Here is a 15178-nt window from a genome sequence, read left to right as displayed (position 1 = left end):
AAGTGGGGTGGCTATAAAAGCACAACATGAGGGGTCCCTGGGGTGGTGGAAATGTTCTGTATGTGGACTGTATCCGCTCGCCATCTGTGTTGTGATATTGTGCTATCATTTTGCAAGATGCAAACATCAGAGAAAGCTGGTGAAGTCTGCATGAGATCTCCGTTACTTCTTTTTTTGAAAAACAATTTATTTTTTTTTTTAATTTTTTTTTTCAACGTTTTATTTATTTTTGGGACAGAGAGAGACAGAGCATGAACGGGGGAGGGGCAGAGAGAGAGGGAGACACAGAATAGGAAACAGGCTCCAGGCTCTGAGCCACCAACCCAGAGCCTGACGCGGGGCTCGAACTCACGGACCGCGAGATCGTGACCTGGCTGAAGTAGGACGCTTAACCGACTGCGCCACCCAGGCGCCCCAACAATTTATTTATTTTTGAGGGAGACAGAATGCAAGTGGGGGAGAGGCAGAGAGAGGGAGACACAGAATCCAAAGCAGATTCCAGGCTCTGAGCTGTCAGCACAGAGACTGATGCGGGACTCAAACTCACAAACCCCAAGATCAGGACCTGAACTGAAGTTGGACGCTCAACTGACTGAGCCACCCAGGCACCCCAGATCTCTACTACTTCTTAAAACTGCGTATGGGGGCACCTGAGTGGCTCAGTCAAGCGTCCAACTCTTGGTTTTGGCTCAGGTCATGATCTCACGGTTCATGAGATCGAGCCCCACGTTGGGCTCTGTGCTGACAGTGCAGAGGTGGCTTGGGATTCTCTCTCTACCCACCCACCCCCAATAAATAAACTTTAAAGAAACTGCATGTGAATCCACAATTATCCCAAATAAAAAGCTCGATTGCAAATTATGTCGTCAACGTAATCACAACCATTGGTTGACAACAAAGTGCCTCAGCCCAGTGGGAGGGGTGTAGGTACATTCATAACCTCATTGAAACTTCACAGCGGACCCAGCAGGTGGGTGTTCTTACCCCGTGTGAGGGACAAGGAGAGACCGAAATTCCCAGAAGTGAAGTCACTTACTTGGAGGCAGGGGGAGTGAGTGGGCTCTGGGAGGGTGACATCACAGCATAGGCACCCATTGGGCATCTGATGGAGAATGCCCGTTTCCTGTCCCCCTTCTTGCCCTCCTATGCTGGTTGGTGTTTCTCACACTGACTCTGGAGTTTGGCAGGTAAACGTACCTGTTGTAAAATAACCAGGTCCTACAAAACCATCCCCAGGCACCCGGAACCAGTCAGAGTGATGGACCTCTGAGTAATAGAGGGACCAAGTGACCACTGTCTTGTGAGTGGACAGATTAAGGTTCCAGTGATGCTGGGATTGAGAGGCAGGAATCCCTTTTATATGATATTGAGGTTTGCTGGCATTATTCCCACTTTACAGGAGGCAAAACTGAGGGATGGAGAGGTTAAGCGTTTTGTCCAGAATGTATGGGGAAGGGGTGGCTATGGGATTTGAATCTGGGTTTGCCTGACTCGGGCTCCTGCTGGTTTTAGTTTCCTGGGGCTGCCTTAACAAATGACCACAAACTGGGCAGCTTAAACAACAGGCCTTTTTTCCCCCTCGCAGTTCTGGAGGCCGGAAGTCCGAAATCAAGGTGTTAGTGTGGGATTGGTTCCTTTTGGAGGCTCTGAGCGAGGATCCATTCCATGCCTCTTCCCTAACCTCTGGTGGCTCTGGCAATCCTAAGTGTTCCTTGGCTTATAGATGCGACAATCCAGTCTCTATCTCTGTCTTCATGGGGTCTTTTCCTCTGTGTGTGTCTCTCATTTTCCATTTCTTATAAGGGCACCTGGAATGGGATTCAGGACCCACCTGAATCCAGAATGATCTCCTCTTGAGATCTGTACCTTAATGACATCTGCAAAGACCTTTTTTCCCAGATAGGCTCACGTTCTGAGTTTCCCAGGGGGCAGGTCTTTTGAGGGACACCATTCAAGCCACTACCCGGCTCCCGATCCCACCGCCGCCAGGGCCCTTCTGAGGGTGTATGCGGGGGTTCCGTCTTCGGGTTTGCTTAGAGCAGGTTCGGGGCCCAGCAGAGGCCACGCCGGCTCCGCCTGACACGTGAGGGAAGATGCTTTCGCGTTCTCTCTGGAGCGGCCAGGCTGTCGATTCTTTAATAAACACTTGGGAGGAGAGGTGTTAGGATGGAAAGAGCACTCTGGGCACCTCGGCGTGGGACTTTCCAAAATCAAAAAGGCACAGGGAGCTTGGCTGTCACCTCCGTGGCTTTCATTATGTGGTAACCTTTCAGTCCGGAGTCCAAACAGCGGACAGGAAATTGATGCCAGAAACTGTTCCTTCCACAGCTGGATGCAACGCAGCTTGCAGGTGGGGATGATGAAGCAGGTGGGACTTTGGAAGGTTCTGGTGGCTGAGGAAAGGGGGGGACTAAGGATGCCGGGGTGGGGTTCCTTCCTGCTTGCTCACTCTCACTCACGTGTCTCTGCATCTGTGCCTGTCCCTGTCCCCTGCCCTGTTTTCTTTCCGCAGGACCACATCCCTGTCCCTTACCAGCCGGACTCGAGCAGCAACCCCTCATCCACGACATCCTCCACGCCTTCCTCGCCAGCACCCCCCCTCCCTCCCAGTGCCACGCCGCCTTCTCCCCTGCACCCTTCCCCACAGTGCACAAGGCAGAAGAACTTCAACCTGCCAGGTACCTTTGCACTTGGGGAGTCGCGGGGGCCGCGGGAGGGGGAGGTTGGGTTCGAACCAGAGCCATGTCCAGCCGGTCCACGCTTAAAGGTGATGGGTTGAAGAGATGCGGGTGAGTCTTACTATGTTCAGGTCAGTCACCACATATTACTTTATCTGATCTCAGAGGATGAGATGGATGAGAGGATCCAGAAGGTTCTCCCAGCTCATAAATTCCAGAGTACCTAGCTGTGGATCTGAGACTGTGCACCGGGCTATGAGATGCTGGAGAAGCCACTCATGTTTTGGCTTCTTGGCCTCCTTTGTCATTCGACTTAAGAAAGAGATCTTTCTCTGCTCAGGTGCGCCAGACCTAAGAGTCTTCCTACCTCTTCTGAGGTCCTGCCCAGCCCACTTCCTCTTCTAGGGCCCTAAGGATTTTCTAGCTCAGCCATATTTGCAGCACCACAGCTGATGTCAGGAAAGAGGCCGGTGGGATGAGGTCTGACTTGGCCGTGGAACCAGAGTCTAGAACGGCGTTGTTCCCTCTGGTACTCTCTAGCCACCTGTGGCCATTTAAATTGAAATGAATTAAAATTAAATATGGTTAAAATTTTAATTCCTCAGCCACGGTAGCCACATTTTAATTACCCATTAGCCACTGGTGGCTGGTGGCTGCCATATTGGACAGTGCAAGCATAGAACATTTTTATCATCGCTGAAAGTTCCACTGGACAGTGCTGATCTAGGGACTGATTTCCACCTAAGCCTGCAGGTTTCATGCAGAGGGAAAAATCCCCGGTCCTGTGGTCACGGGTCACACTTCCAAGCCTCATCAGCCATGACGGAGTGACCAGTAGGCAGATGAAGGCCCAAACCCACACCTGGCCAAACCCAGATACAACTACCCGTTTCAGGACAAGCTGTCACCTACCCGCACTGTTTTGATCTGGGCTATGTCCATAGGAGGAGGGCACATTTTGAAGTCTTGCAAGATTGGGATTTTTTGGTTACGTTCAAGCCTGAGGAAGTCTTGTATCTGTCTGGTATGAGGACCACTCACTCACTGGGCAGCCAGCAAGGACCATAATGTGAGTCACCAGCTGGAATCATTCCAGCGAGTGCCTCCCAGAGTCAATTAGGCAAAAACCGCCTGCTGTGTCCACGGACTGGGTGCTCCCCCTGCCACCTGCAGGATGGTCCATTTCTGCTTCACTGGAAGGGGGCAAATGCAAGAAGGGCGCTTTGACACTCCATGACCGTCCCTCCGCCCCAAACCTGGGGGGAAGCGGGTCTGGGCACTTTCTTACCCCTGCTCCGTCCCATTCCCAGACACTGACTTCAGGGAATTTCCCCGGAAACTGCTGCACTGCTTCCTTATGGGCCAGGGGCTGGGAGGGGACCTCTGAGGGGAGACCTGTATGTCAGAGTGCCACAGCTCTTTCTGTCCCTAGAGGACTCTGCTGGTGAGAGACCTGGCTAACCCAGGGTGATCACTGTTTCCCTTAGCTCCCTCACTCTTTGGGGCAGGGTCCCCAAGGACGGGTCCTTGCCCGTTTGCTGCTAGCCTGCCAGTGATCCGCACCTACTCCAGAGCATCTCATGACAGTGACGTCATTTGGGGTGTGGGCTGAGGGGTCCTCCGAGGGCAGGGACTTTAGAACAGCAGTTAGGAGTATGGGCTCTGGAGCTGGGCTGCTTGGGTTGAAATCCCAGCTCTACTGCTCAATCTCGGCGTCGTGCTGGAGCAAACCAGTTACCTCTCTGTGCCTCTGTTTCCTCATCTGTAAAATGGGAATAATGATAAAAGCATCTACTCCATAGAATCGTGGAAGGACCACACCTCATCATACATGTACCGAGTTGAGCAGAGCGAGTGTCTCGCTGAAGGTCTTGACACATGCCAGCTGGTTCCATTATTACATAAACATAAGAATAACAAGTTGCCATGGCTACCATTTCTGGCGTTTCTCATCATCACTGCTAATTAATAGGGGCGTAATCCGAATTGTGGAAATCAAGATGAAATCCTCCCATACCCTGGCATTCAGAGCAGGGATCGAATTAATCCTTTTTGAGGAGGTAATTTCACATTGTCCGTCAAAGTTTTATAGGTACATTCCGTGGACCAGTGATATGACTTCTAAGACTTTATATACAGATATGCTCGCATAGGGTACAGGGATCTGTGCGTAAGGATTTCATTGTGATAGTGAAAACTTTGGACTCAACCCAAGTGGGGAATGGTTAAATACAATCAAGAGAGGAATGGTTGAATACACTGTAATATATCTACATAACCAAATATTCAGCCACCCTTAAAAAGAATGGGGTGGTTCTTTGTGGATATCCTGACATGCAAGGTATCTACAATGTCTTGTAAGTGGGAAAACAAGTGATTTGCAAAGCAGTTGGTATAATAAAATCCTATTTATTCTAAAATAATTATATATAGTCGTATGTTTATACGCATGTGTATATATACTTGTCTATTTGTATATGCACAAAAAAGCCTGCAAGAACTTCCTGGCAGCTGTTTCTAAGAAGAAAAATTTTATTTTATGCATTGCTACAGTGTATAGAGTACCAAGGAACGCACCCGTTTTATAATTGAACAATAATCACAAAATGCAATATTGAAGTGGAAAACAAAATGGGACCTTCCAGAAGAGCAGCCAGACCTTCTCCCTTGACTTAGGAGGTTTTAGCAAAATTCCCTCAGAATGACAAGTGCCTGTCTTATTCACACAAGGTCCTAGTCACCCGTCACACCCTTGACTACAAGCCTCTGTTGATGGGAAAGGCAGCTGTGGTTATGGTTCCCTGCCAAATGTTGGGTTTTTGAAGACTATTCTGGCTAATACCTAGGCATCATAATGTTCTCAGCATTGACTGGTACCTAGAACATTCTTTTCCAGAAGGGTCTATGGGGTTAACAGGCATCTGGCTCACATGTTGACCTCAGGACATACAGAAGAAGGGTTTTTAGTTGGAAAACAAAGGTACAGGCTTGGTAGGATTTATGATTGACCTCCTTGTTCTCCGCCACTTGCTTCTGAATCCTGGGGCCATGTTTGACATGGCAGGTGGCTTATGGGTGTGCTTCCTCCCTTTCAGCACCCCCTGCCTCCCTTCACTCTGCCCTGATTCCGTCTTTATGCTCCACAGTGCTCCTTCCCTACCATGATTTTGTTCATTTATTAACTTATTTAGTGTCCGTGTCCTCTGTGACAATCAGAATTATCAGCTTCGTGAGACTGGGAAACATGTCTGCTTCATTCACGCTTCTACACCTGAAGGCCAACACATTGCCTACAGCTTAAGGCACTAATTAAATGGGGTTTTTTTCGAATGAATGAATGAATGAGTGAGTGAGTGAATGACTTGAAATTCATGCACTGCCCAAGGCTGCAGATTTTTCTCTTCAAGTCATTTTCTGGCCCTCAGACTGCATCCATCATAAGACATGTTTATTGAACATCTACTATGTACCCATGGTATACAAGGCACTAGGTATAGAGCCGTATGCACACCAGACGTGCCCTGTTTGAGTTTCCAGTGGCCGCCGTAACAAATCATCACAAGTTTGGTGGCTTAAAAGAGCCCAGAAGTATCTTTTGGGATGAGCACTGGCTGTTGTATGGAAAACAATTTGACAATACATTTCATATATTAAAAAGAAAACCAGCCCAGAAGTGCTGTCTTACAGTGATGGAGGTCCCAAGTCCAAAATCCGTTTCACTGGTGTCCACAGGGCTGGTTGCTCCTGAGGTGCTAGGGGGGAATCCACTTCCTTGCCTTTCCTGAGCCTCCAGTGGCTGCCTGCGTTCCTTTGCACACGGCCCCACCGCACTCCCACCTCTGTTTCCGTGATCGCATCTCTGACTCTAACTCCGACCCGTCTGCCTCCCTCTTGGAAGGACCCTTGTCATGGAAGCGGATGTAGTCGCAGTCTCCAGGGATCAGGTTGTGGACGTCTTGGGCAGAGCGGCCTCACTCGGCCTGCCACAGCCCCTGTTCTCGTGGAGTCTATAGCTTCGCGGGAGAGACGGGTTAACCACACAGATGCACACCTGAAATGAGTTGCACCAAGTGCCATGAAGGGAAAGAACGGCGGTACAGCAGCCATACAGCAAGTTCAAGAGGAGAGCAAGTTGAGGTTGAAGGGTCCGAGGTGTCTGAGTTCTGAAGATGGGGGAGAGTTGGCTGGGCAGAGGGAGGGGAGCATGCGCAAAGGCCCTGCCCCTGGAAAGAGCTGCAAAAATGTCCCCGTGGCCCGAATGCCGTGAATAAGGGAAAAGTGGCACCAGGTAGGACTCAGAGCTACAGGGATGAGGCTTGGCCGGGCCTTGCAGGGCCACGGCAGGAATCCAGATTTTATTTAAAGGGTGTAGGCAGAAGATGACTTACCCTCCATCCTTCCTTCTAGAAGACGATCCAGGCTGCTTTGGGGGGAGGCCTTAGGGAAGGAAGGAGGGAAGGAGGGTTTCGGGGTAGAAGTGAAGTGCCTTCAGAGTGGCCTGTGTATCTCTCTGGCCTCCAGCCACCTGAGGACTCCCAGTTCCCAAGACCTCGTCAATGCCAGGGAGTCAGGAGCCACTCAGATTCATCATCAGGAACGAGCTGTTCTCTGGCACACGGAGGGGTTGAGGAGGGAGGGGGCTGGCTCTGTGCGTGGAGACCTTCGCCAGTGTCCCTGTGCCTGACCCCTGTCCCTTGTCAGAGCGGTTTTTGCTGTCCCTCGCCCAGCTGCCGCTCCATAAAAGAATGTCACTGCTGGCTATCCTTTGCTGCAGACACCGAATCCCCCGTCCCCGCTGGGGAGGGAAGAGATCAGCTAAGCTTCTTGAGAACCCTGGGTAGTTTTCTCTTTTTTAATTTTAGCCTCTTGTTGACTGCGTGCGATGAAAAAACAAAAAACAAAACCTAAGTTATCTAACAGAAGAAAGAAAGGTCCTTGAAGTCCTGGAGGTTGGTTTTGTTTTAAAGCTTTGCTCTGTGACCTTGACTGAGTTGCTTCTCACCCTGGGCACCTCATTTTCCAGAATCAGGAAATGCATCCGTTTGGATCCCAACTATCTGGGATATTTGGGGATCGCTGTGCTAGGAGAGAGTTGATTAATTCAATAAACACGAGTTGTGCACCCACTGGTACCAGGCCCCTCTCTGTCCTGGGGAGTTAATAAATCAGTTCCAGCCTCGGGGGCAGCTAATGACTTCGCTCTTTGAAACCGATTTTCTCTTAATTATAAATCATTCTTGTCTGTTTATTAAGAGAGCTTAGAAAGATATTGGCTTATTCGCTGCAGCGAATGCTTATTCAGCACCACTATGCACTCTTACCTCATGGAATGATGATCTCAGCCCTGCGAGGGAAAGACTGTGATTATCCCGTGGAAACTGAGACTCGGAGAGAGCTGCCCAAGCTTTTACAAACAGCCAAAGGAAGAGTGAGGATTCAGCCCTACAGGATCAGCCTCCTACTCCTGCTGTCCAGCTCATCTTTGCTTTAAACCGGAAGTCAACAAACTTTTTCTATCACGGGCCAGATGGTAATATTTTAGATGTTGTGGGCCATATAGTCTCTGTTGTTGCAAATATTCAGCTCTGACGTCATAGCATGTCGGCAGCCAGAGACAGCATGCAAATGAATGAATGTGACTGTGTTCCAGTAAAACTTTATGGACAAAAGCAGGTGATGGTCCAGATTTGGCCCCTGGGCCATGGCTTGTCAACCCCTGGCCCCAGCCTCTGAACCACTGCAGTAATGCTTGGTGAGTCAGCTTGGTGAGTCCTGTCCCTGCAGGTAATAAAATTGTTTCTGGAAGCACGTTCACCAATTTGGACTCCTATCTGACCCCATTCCTGCTCAGTGTGGCCTCTCCACTGCCCACGATACCCTTGTCCCCCACCCCTGCTCCAGGCCCTCCACCCCACAGGAGTAAGGGGGGGTAACATGAGGAACCTCGGGGATGTCCGGAACTGGGACTGGGAGTAAAATGAATTGTGGGTGAATCAGCAGTGAAGTTGAGGAAATTTCTTTTTTCCCTAAATACAGAAATTAACCCATGCTTGTGGTAGACAGAATAATGGTACCCCCAAACTCACCACGCTCTAACCCCAGAATCTGTGGATATGTGACTTTATAGGTGACTTGACTTTGCAGGGATGATTAAGTTATGGATCCTGAGGTGGGAAGATTACCCTGGATTATCCAGATGGATCCTAAATGTAACCACAAGCGTCCTTATAAGAGGGAGACAAGAAGGTCAGAGACGGTAGGAGGTGATGTCAGGACAAGGGGAGCAGAGACTAGAGTCGGCTCAGAGCCAAGAAGTGCAGGCAGGCTCTAACAGCTGGAAGAGGCAAGGCACGGATTCTCCTCTGGAGCTTCTGGAAAGAACCAGCCCTGGCAACACCTTGCTTTTAGCCCCTTACGACTTATTCCAGCACCTCCGACCTCCAGAACTATAAGAAGATAAATGTGCTATTTTAAGCCACCAAGTGTGTCATAATTTGTTACAGCAGCAACAGGAAAACTAATACAATGCTCAATGTAGAAAATTTGAAAAACACAGGAAATGCATAGTTTCCCAATTTTGTGGAGATGTAATTGACATATAACATTGTATATGCTTAAGGCGCACAAGGTAATGATTTGGTACATATGTGTGCTGGGAAATGATCACCACAGTCCAAGTTTCTATCCGTCACCACCCACAGTTACAAATTTTCCTCCTTGTGATGAGAACTTTTAAGATCTACCCTCAGCAACTTTCAAAGATACAGAACAGTAATTGTGAACTGTAGTCACTATGATGTGCGTTACCTCGCCAGGACTTCATTTGTCTTCTGACTGGAAGTCTGTACCTTTTGACCAGCTTCAGCCTGTTCCCTAACCCATCTGGTTGTTTCTATGAATTTTTTTGTTTTCAAATTCCGCATGTTACGTGATCTCATACAGTATCTTTCTCTGTCTGACTTAATTCACTTAGCACGGTGCCCTCGAGGTCCATCCATGTTGCAAATGGCAGGATTTCCTTCTTTTCTTTAAGACTGAATAGCATTCCATTGTATGTACATGTGTACATGTATTGTGTGTGTGTGTGTGTGTGTGTGTGTGTGTGTGTACGTGTACCATTTGCTTTATCCGTTCACCCATCAGTGGACCCTTGAGTTGCTTCCATGTCTTGGCTCTTGTAAATAATGCTGCAGTGAACACGGGGGTGCAGATTATCGTTCCAGGAATAGTGATTTCATTTCCTTCGGATATATTCCCAGAAGCTGGATCACGTGGTAGTGCTATTTTTTTTGTGGCACCCCCATGCTGTTTTCCCCAATGGCTGTGCCAGTTTGCATTCCTACCCACAGCACCCCACTCTTTCCCCTTTCTCCTTCCCCTCACCACACTTCTCTTTTCTCTTTTTGATAGTAGACATCTTAACAGGTGTGAGATGATATCTCATTGTGTCCTAAAGGATTTTTTGAAAGCGTCTGTAATCAAAGAGGGGAAAAAATGACTATTTTAGATTATGGTTTCACAGACTTTTCTCTGTGTGTATGTATCCCTGTGCAGTTAACAAAAATGGGATTGTGCTCTGGGTGACTCTCTGTTCTCCGGGAGCTGCCCGTGGGAGGGTTGGCTTGGATGTCCAGAGCTCTGCTTCCTTTATACATGCTCTCAGCCCCTTGTCATTCAGAAGGTCTGCAGAAATCTGGAACCCCTCGAGGGTGGGCAGGGAACCCATGTGGTGGCTGTGGGAACCCAATCTGTTACTTGCAGGGACAGCTCGGGGCAGTGCTCACGTTGGTATTTTCATTCTTTTGCCAGCGTCCCACTACTACAAGTACAAACAGCAGTTCATCTTCCCAGGTGAGTCCGTGCACGCTCAGGCCCTTCTGAACGAGCCTGCTGAGTGCGTGGGTTGCTGGAATGGATGAAGGCGGAGGTTGTTGGGATGGGCAAGCTCAAAGAGGATGGCGGTGGGACCAATAGACCCCAGGATAATGGTGGGACGTAGAGTTGGAAAAGGAAAGACTGAGAGGCCCCAAGGGCACAGTGGTACCAAGGAGATCCCAAGGCTCAAGGGCAAGGCCTGAGGAGGTGGTCTGCAATAGAAGGACAGGCCAGGGTAAGGAGGGGTCCAGAGCCCACGTGGCAGGGGAGAGGTGGTCAGAGGTGAGTTGGGCACTGGGAGACGTGAAACCAAGTGGCCTCCCCATCCCAAAGAGAACTCAGGAGTTGGGGGGTGATTTGGAGGTGACCAGTGGATGCTTCGGGTCAGAGGCTTGGAGTTCTGGCAGCCCCTAGTCAAGAGTGGGGCATTTGGTTCAGGATGTCATCTTAGAACACTGGTGCTTCTGAGCAGGAAAAGCGCAAGTGGTTGAGGAAGGGACAGAGGGGACTGGCCAGCCCCAGGGGCACCATGATCTGGTGAGACGTTACTCGCTGCCCCATCTCCCAGCAATTAGGTCTTTGCGGGGAGACTGTGGACTCTATGTTGGATTTCTGACTCTCACGTCTGCCTCTCAGATGTAGTGCCAGTGCCAGAGACGCCGACCCGGGCGCCCCAGGTCATCCTGCATCCGGTGACCTCGAATCCAATGTAAGTGGAACAGAGACCTCCTTCTCCTGTCCTGGGTCTTCAGTCTGCTCAGGGTCACTGTCTTCTGTCTTCCTGGTCCTGGAATTGATGGGGCGGGATACTGAGGGAGAGAGAGACACGGGAATGACTCAAGGAGAGGGACAGGATGACAGCCTCCCTCAGCCTAGGCCCAACAAGTCGTCTGTGCTTTGTGCCCTGACCCTGCTTGTCAAGTGTGATTTCCAGGGGCTGGACCGTTTCTTCAGGGTCCCCAGACTTTTCTATGATCAGAAAGCTACCTTTCTGTAATAGCTAGAACTTAATGAAAGAACGGTTATTCTACGTCATTGTCCCTCCCTTTAAAAAGAATAATTTAGGCTGATACCAGGGGTCAGCAAACTACAGTCTATGGGACAAATCCTGTTTGCCCCTTGTTTTTATAAATAAGGTTTTATTGGGTGGCTCAGTCGGTTGAGTATCTGTCTTCGGCTCAGGTCATGATCTCATGGTGAATTTGAGCCCCGCGTCGGGCTCTGTGCTGACAGCTCGGAGCCTGGAGCCTGCTTCAGATTCTGGGTCTCCCTCTCTCTCTCTGCCCCTCCCTCACTCACACTCTGTCTCTCTCTCTCTCAGAAATAAATAAACATTAAAAAAAATTATAAATAAAGTTTTATCGCAACACAACCATGCCCATTTGTTTACGACATACTGTCTCTGGTGGCTCTCAGACTACAACAGCAGAGTTGAATCGCTCCCAACAGAGACCATACGGCCTGCAAAGTCTAAAAGATTTACTCTCTGGCCCTTTACAGACCAAGTTTTCTGGCCCCTGGTTTATACCATTATAAAAATAATACAAACTAATTTTGGGAAATGTGGACTGTTCTGTAAAAATAAAAAAAAAAAAAAACCAGGGAAACTAATCACTCATAATCATATCACCCTTAGAATTTTGATGTGTGCTCAGAATTTTGATGTGTGCTCTGTCTCTTGTGTTTTTATATACTTGTGACTCATGATATATGCCCTTTCCAGCCTGCTTTGTTATCCCTTTAAAAAGCTATAGCATTGCATTTTTCATATGATCTCAGACTCTTCATAGACCTTGGTCTCCATGGCTGTAAAATACTATTATCGATGTAGAACAATGGCCCTAACCATTTCCCTCTTGCCAGATCTCCTATCTTCCCATAGTTCACTGTTGTAAACAGCACTGCAGTGACTGTCTCTGTACGTGGCACCTTTGGCGTCCTTGGGACACACACTCTCTTTCTAGGTGGGGTATTGTTTGTGCAGCCGCAGTGAAACCACCTTCCTTGACTTAACTTCTTCGGCCGGTGGCCCAAGCGTAGGGCATGCTGGAGACCTAATTTTGATCCGACCGGTTTCCCAACTCACACTTTTGCCCATTTGGTTGTTCCTCTGCCTCCCCGCTAACTGCTGCGCCCTTCCTGCCCCATGTTACGGACTTTGTTAAAGACCCAGGTGGTACATCCGTGAAATCAAGGGGGCAGCAGTTTGCCAGGGAGATGGTGCTGACTTCCAGCTCCGGGTCGTTCCTCTGCTGCACATAAGCCAATTCCACAATGTGTGCAAGACGAACTCCGGGTTATTAACTGGCAGTCGGGGAGCGCCCGCGAAATACGGCGTCGGTAGCTGCTTGCGGTCTGCTTAAAAGTGCATGGAGTGACGGCCACTAACACTTCACAGGAAGAAGTAATTTAATCGCCCAGTGACTGTAATCACGCCTTGATGCAGGCAGAGGAAGGCTCCTGGTTTGTTGTTGGGTGAGGAGGGACTCCAGCTGCCTTGTTCCACCCGGATCTCCCCAAAATGCCAAGTTCCCGGCAGATGTTCCCGGGGCTGGCCGGGCCGTAAATGATTGGTTGATAGGAAGGCAGAGGGCACTTTGTGACCCACCCTTCTCTCCCCCTTTCGTTCTTGCAGCCTCTCAGACTCCCTCTGGCCAAGAGCCCCTCCCGGAAGTGGGTTGGCTCTGTCTGCAGGGTCAGCAGCCTCTTGGGGTCTCAGGGTTAGGAGAGCGGTGGCCCCTCAAGTGAGGGGGTGGGTAGGGGCCCCTGCTAAGCTTCCAGAGGTGTTCATTGTGATTCCTTCCTGCCGCCGGTTCTGTGCCTTCAGCAGCCCAGTTACAGTCTCCCCACTGCACTCCGTAAACACATACACCTCCTCTACTCCGAAAACACACCCCCAGAAACACCTCTAACACACACTGTCCCCCACGTCCCCGTCACATGCCATGTGCTCCAACACTCCCCTCACACCCCAGTACGTACCCAGCTGTCAACACACGGTGAGCCCCCCACATCCCCCACGGGGTACACCCAGCTCACGTGTGCCCAGAACAACCCCTGCACAGAGCACATCCCATAATACCCACGCAGTACCCAGTCTATACTTAGTACTCACACACGCAAACACACTGATCCCTCCCCAGCCCTGCACTCAGCCTGCGCCCACGCTCAGAACAGCTGCAGCTCACGAGCTCAAGACTGCATCACACTCGCGCACGGACCCAAGCATACGCGCGTGCGTGCTCCCACCTGTGTCTTCCAGTCCTTCCAGATACGGTTTTGTTCGTTCTCACTCCACGCATCCCGGTTCACCGTGATTGGCAACATCCAGCCAACTCAAACACTGCGAGTTTTCAAACCACATCCCATAATCTCTCCGGGGAATTTCCATCATGCTCCGTCTATTCAGTTCATGCCTGACTTTTGGCCCGTGTCACTTTCAGCCTTCCTGCACGATATCTCCGTACTTGCTGTCGTCCCTTCGGTAGTAACATAATAGTCCCCAAAGTCAGGAGCCACGCAGGTTTCGACTCTGTATCCCTCGGAGGGCCTTGCCCCGTTCCTGACACATGCAGGTTTCCCCCACTATCCGAAAGTAGAGCATTCCTACAAAACCTTTCATAGGCCAACATGGTGTCATGCGAAGACGCGATTATCATTCATTTATAATGCAAAAATTGGCGGGTGTCCCCAGACCTGAGAACTTTCTCCCTTAGGCTTCTCTGATACCTTAGGACGCATCTTGCTAACGGATGCACAAAATAAATCGAGATAAAGCACAGATGCTCATGGATACTGCTCAAAGGTGTGGAGGCTTGAGGCTGAGATGCTGAGGGTAGTGCCCAGGGAAGGAGCTTGGAGGCATCACTCACACTGCTCAGGGTGCCCGCTGCCTCCGTAATGGCTTGCGGCAAAGCAAAAGCTGAAGGCAACTTTCGCTTGTCACCCTTTTCCACAAAAGCAAAAGTCTTGGAATTTCTTTTGGTCAGCAAAACAGACACCAGTGTAGATCTTTCATAAAAGCAAAGTGGCATGGCGCCGACTTTCAAAAAGCAGGGGGCGTGGGGGGGGGGGGTACCTGTAATCCCTAACGCTAAGGTTCTTCCAGAAGATTCCGAACCCGAGTGAACGTTAGAGGTCTCGTTCATTCTTTCCTAGCACACACCCAGAGTTCTGAGGATTCTTCCACCTGTGGCATTAGGCCAGTTTATAAGGAAGCTGCTAGATTAGTGGAAACCAAAGCAAGAAAGAAAAATGAGCCCTGAGCAGCCCAGAAAGTCTGTTGAAAACAGTGTCCTTGTCCTCGCTTCTTCATGGGGAGGTTATGGATTAGTTTCGACGCAAGTGTTGAAGTGGATTTTGAGATGAAGGCTTGATGGCCAGGGCTTCTCGTTCAAGGACTCTTGATACGCGGCTAAACAATACACAGACCTACCTTTTCACGCGAGGGTCACATCTATTTTTCTTTTCTTTAAAGCTTGGAAGGAAATCCATTACTTCAAATTGAACTGGAGCCAACCTCAGAGGTGAGATTTGGAGAGAGGATGCACCTGTTTCCCTGGAGTTGCCCAGCGCTTGGCAGAGCCGATGGATGTCTTTAGTGACGCGGAGGGCTTGGGGCGGCG

The 15178-nt window shown here is 49.8% G+C and overlaps 1 protein-coding gene across 5 annotated transcripts in view; it reads left to right on the top strand.

Annotated features, from left to right (window-relative positions):
- KSR2 (kinase suppressor of ras 2) overlaps window positions 1-15178 on the top strand; it is a 436140-nt gene that overhangs the window by 345757 nt on the left and 75205 nt on the right. For all 5 annotated transcript variants that reach the window (XM_053205478.1, XM_053205476.1, XM_027043814.2 and 2 more), the window contains exons 10-13: window positions 2513-2678; window positions 10488-10529; window positions 11190-11262; window positions 15031-15079. In XM_053205478.1, the coding sequence (XP_053061453.1) occupies window positions 2513-2678; window positions 10488-10529; window positions 11190-11262; window positions 15031-15079 (330 nt within the window). The remainder of the gene's footprint in view (window positions 1-2512; window positions 2679-10487; window positions 10530-11189; window positions 11263-15030; window positions 15080-15178) is intronic.

This window comes from Acinonyx jubatus, chromosome D3 (assembly GCF_027475565.1).
Source record: "Acinonyx jubatus isolate Ajub_Pintada_27869175 chromosome D3, VMU_Ajub_asm_v1.0, whole genome shotgun sequence".
In the NCBI taxonomy this organism is placed as follows: domain Eukaryota; kingdom Metazoa; phylum Chordata; class Mammalia; order Carnivora; family Felidae; genus Acinonyx; species Acinonyx jubatus.
Note: the sequence above shows the minus strand (reverse complement) of the source record. Positions and strands in the feature narration are given on the sequence as shown.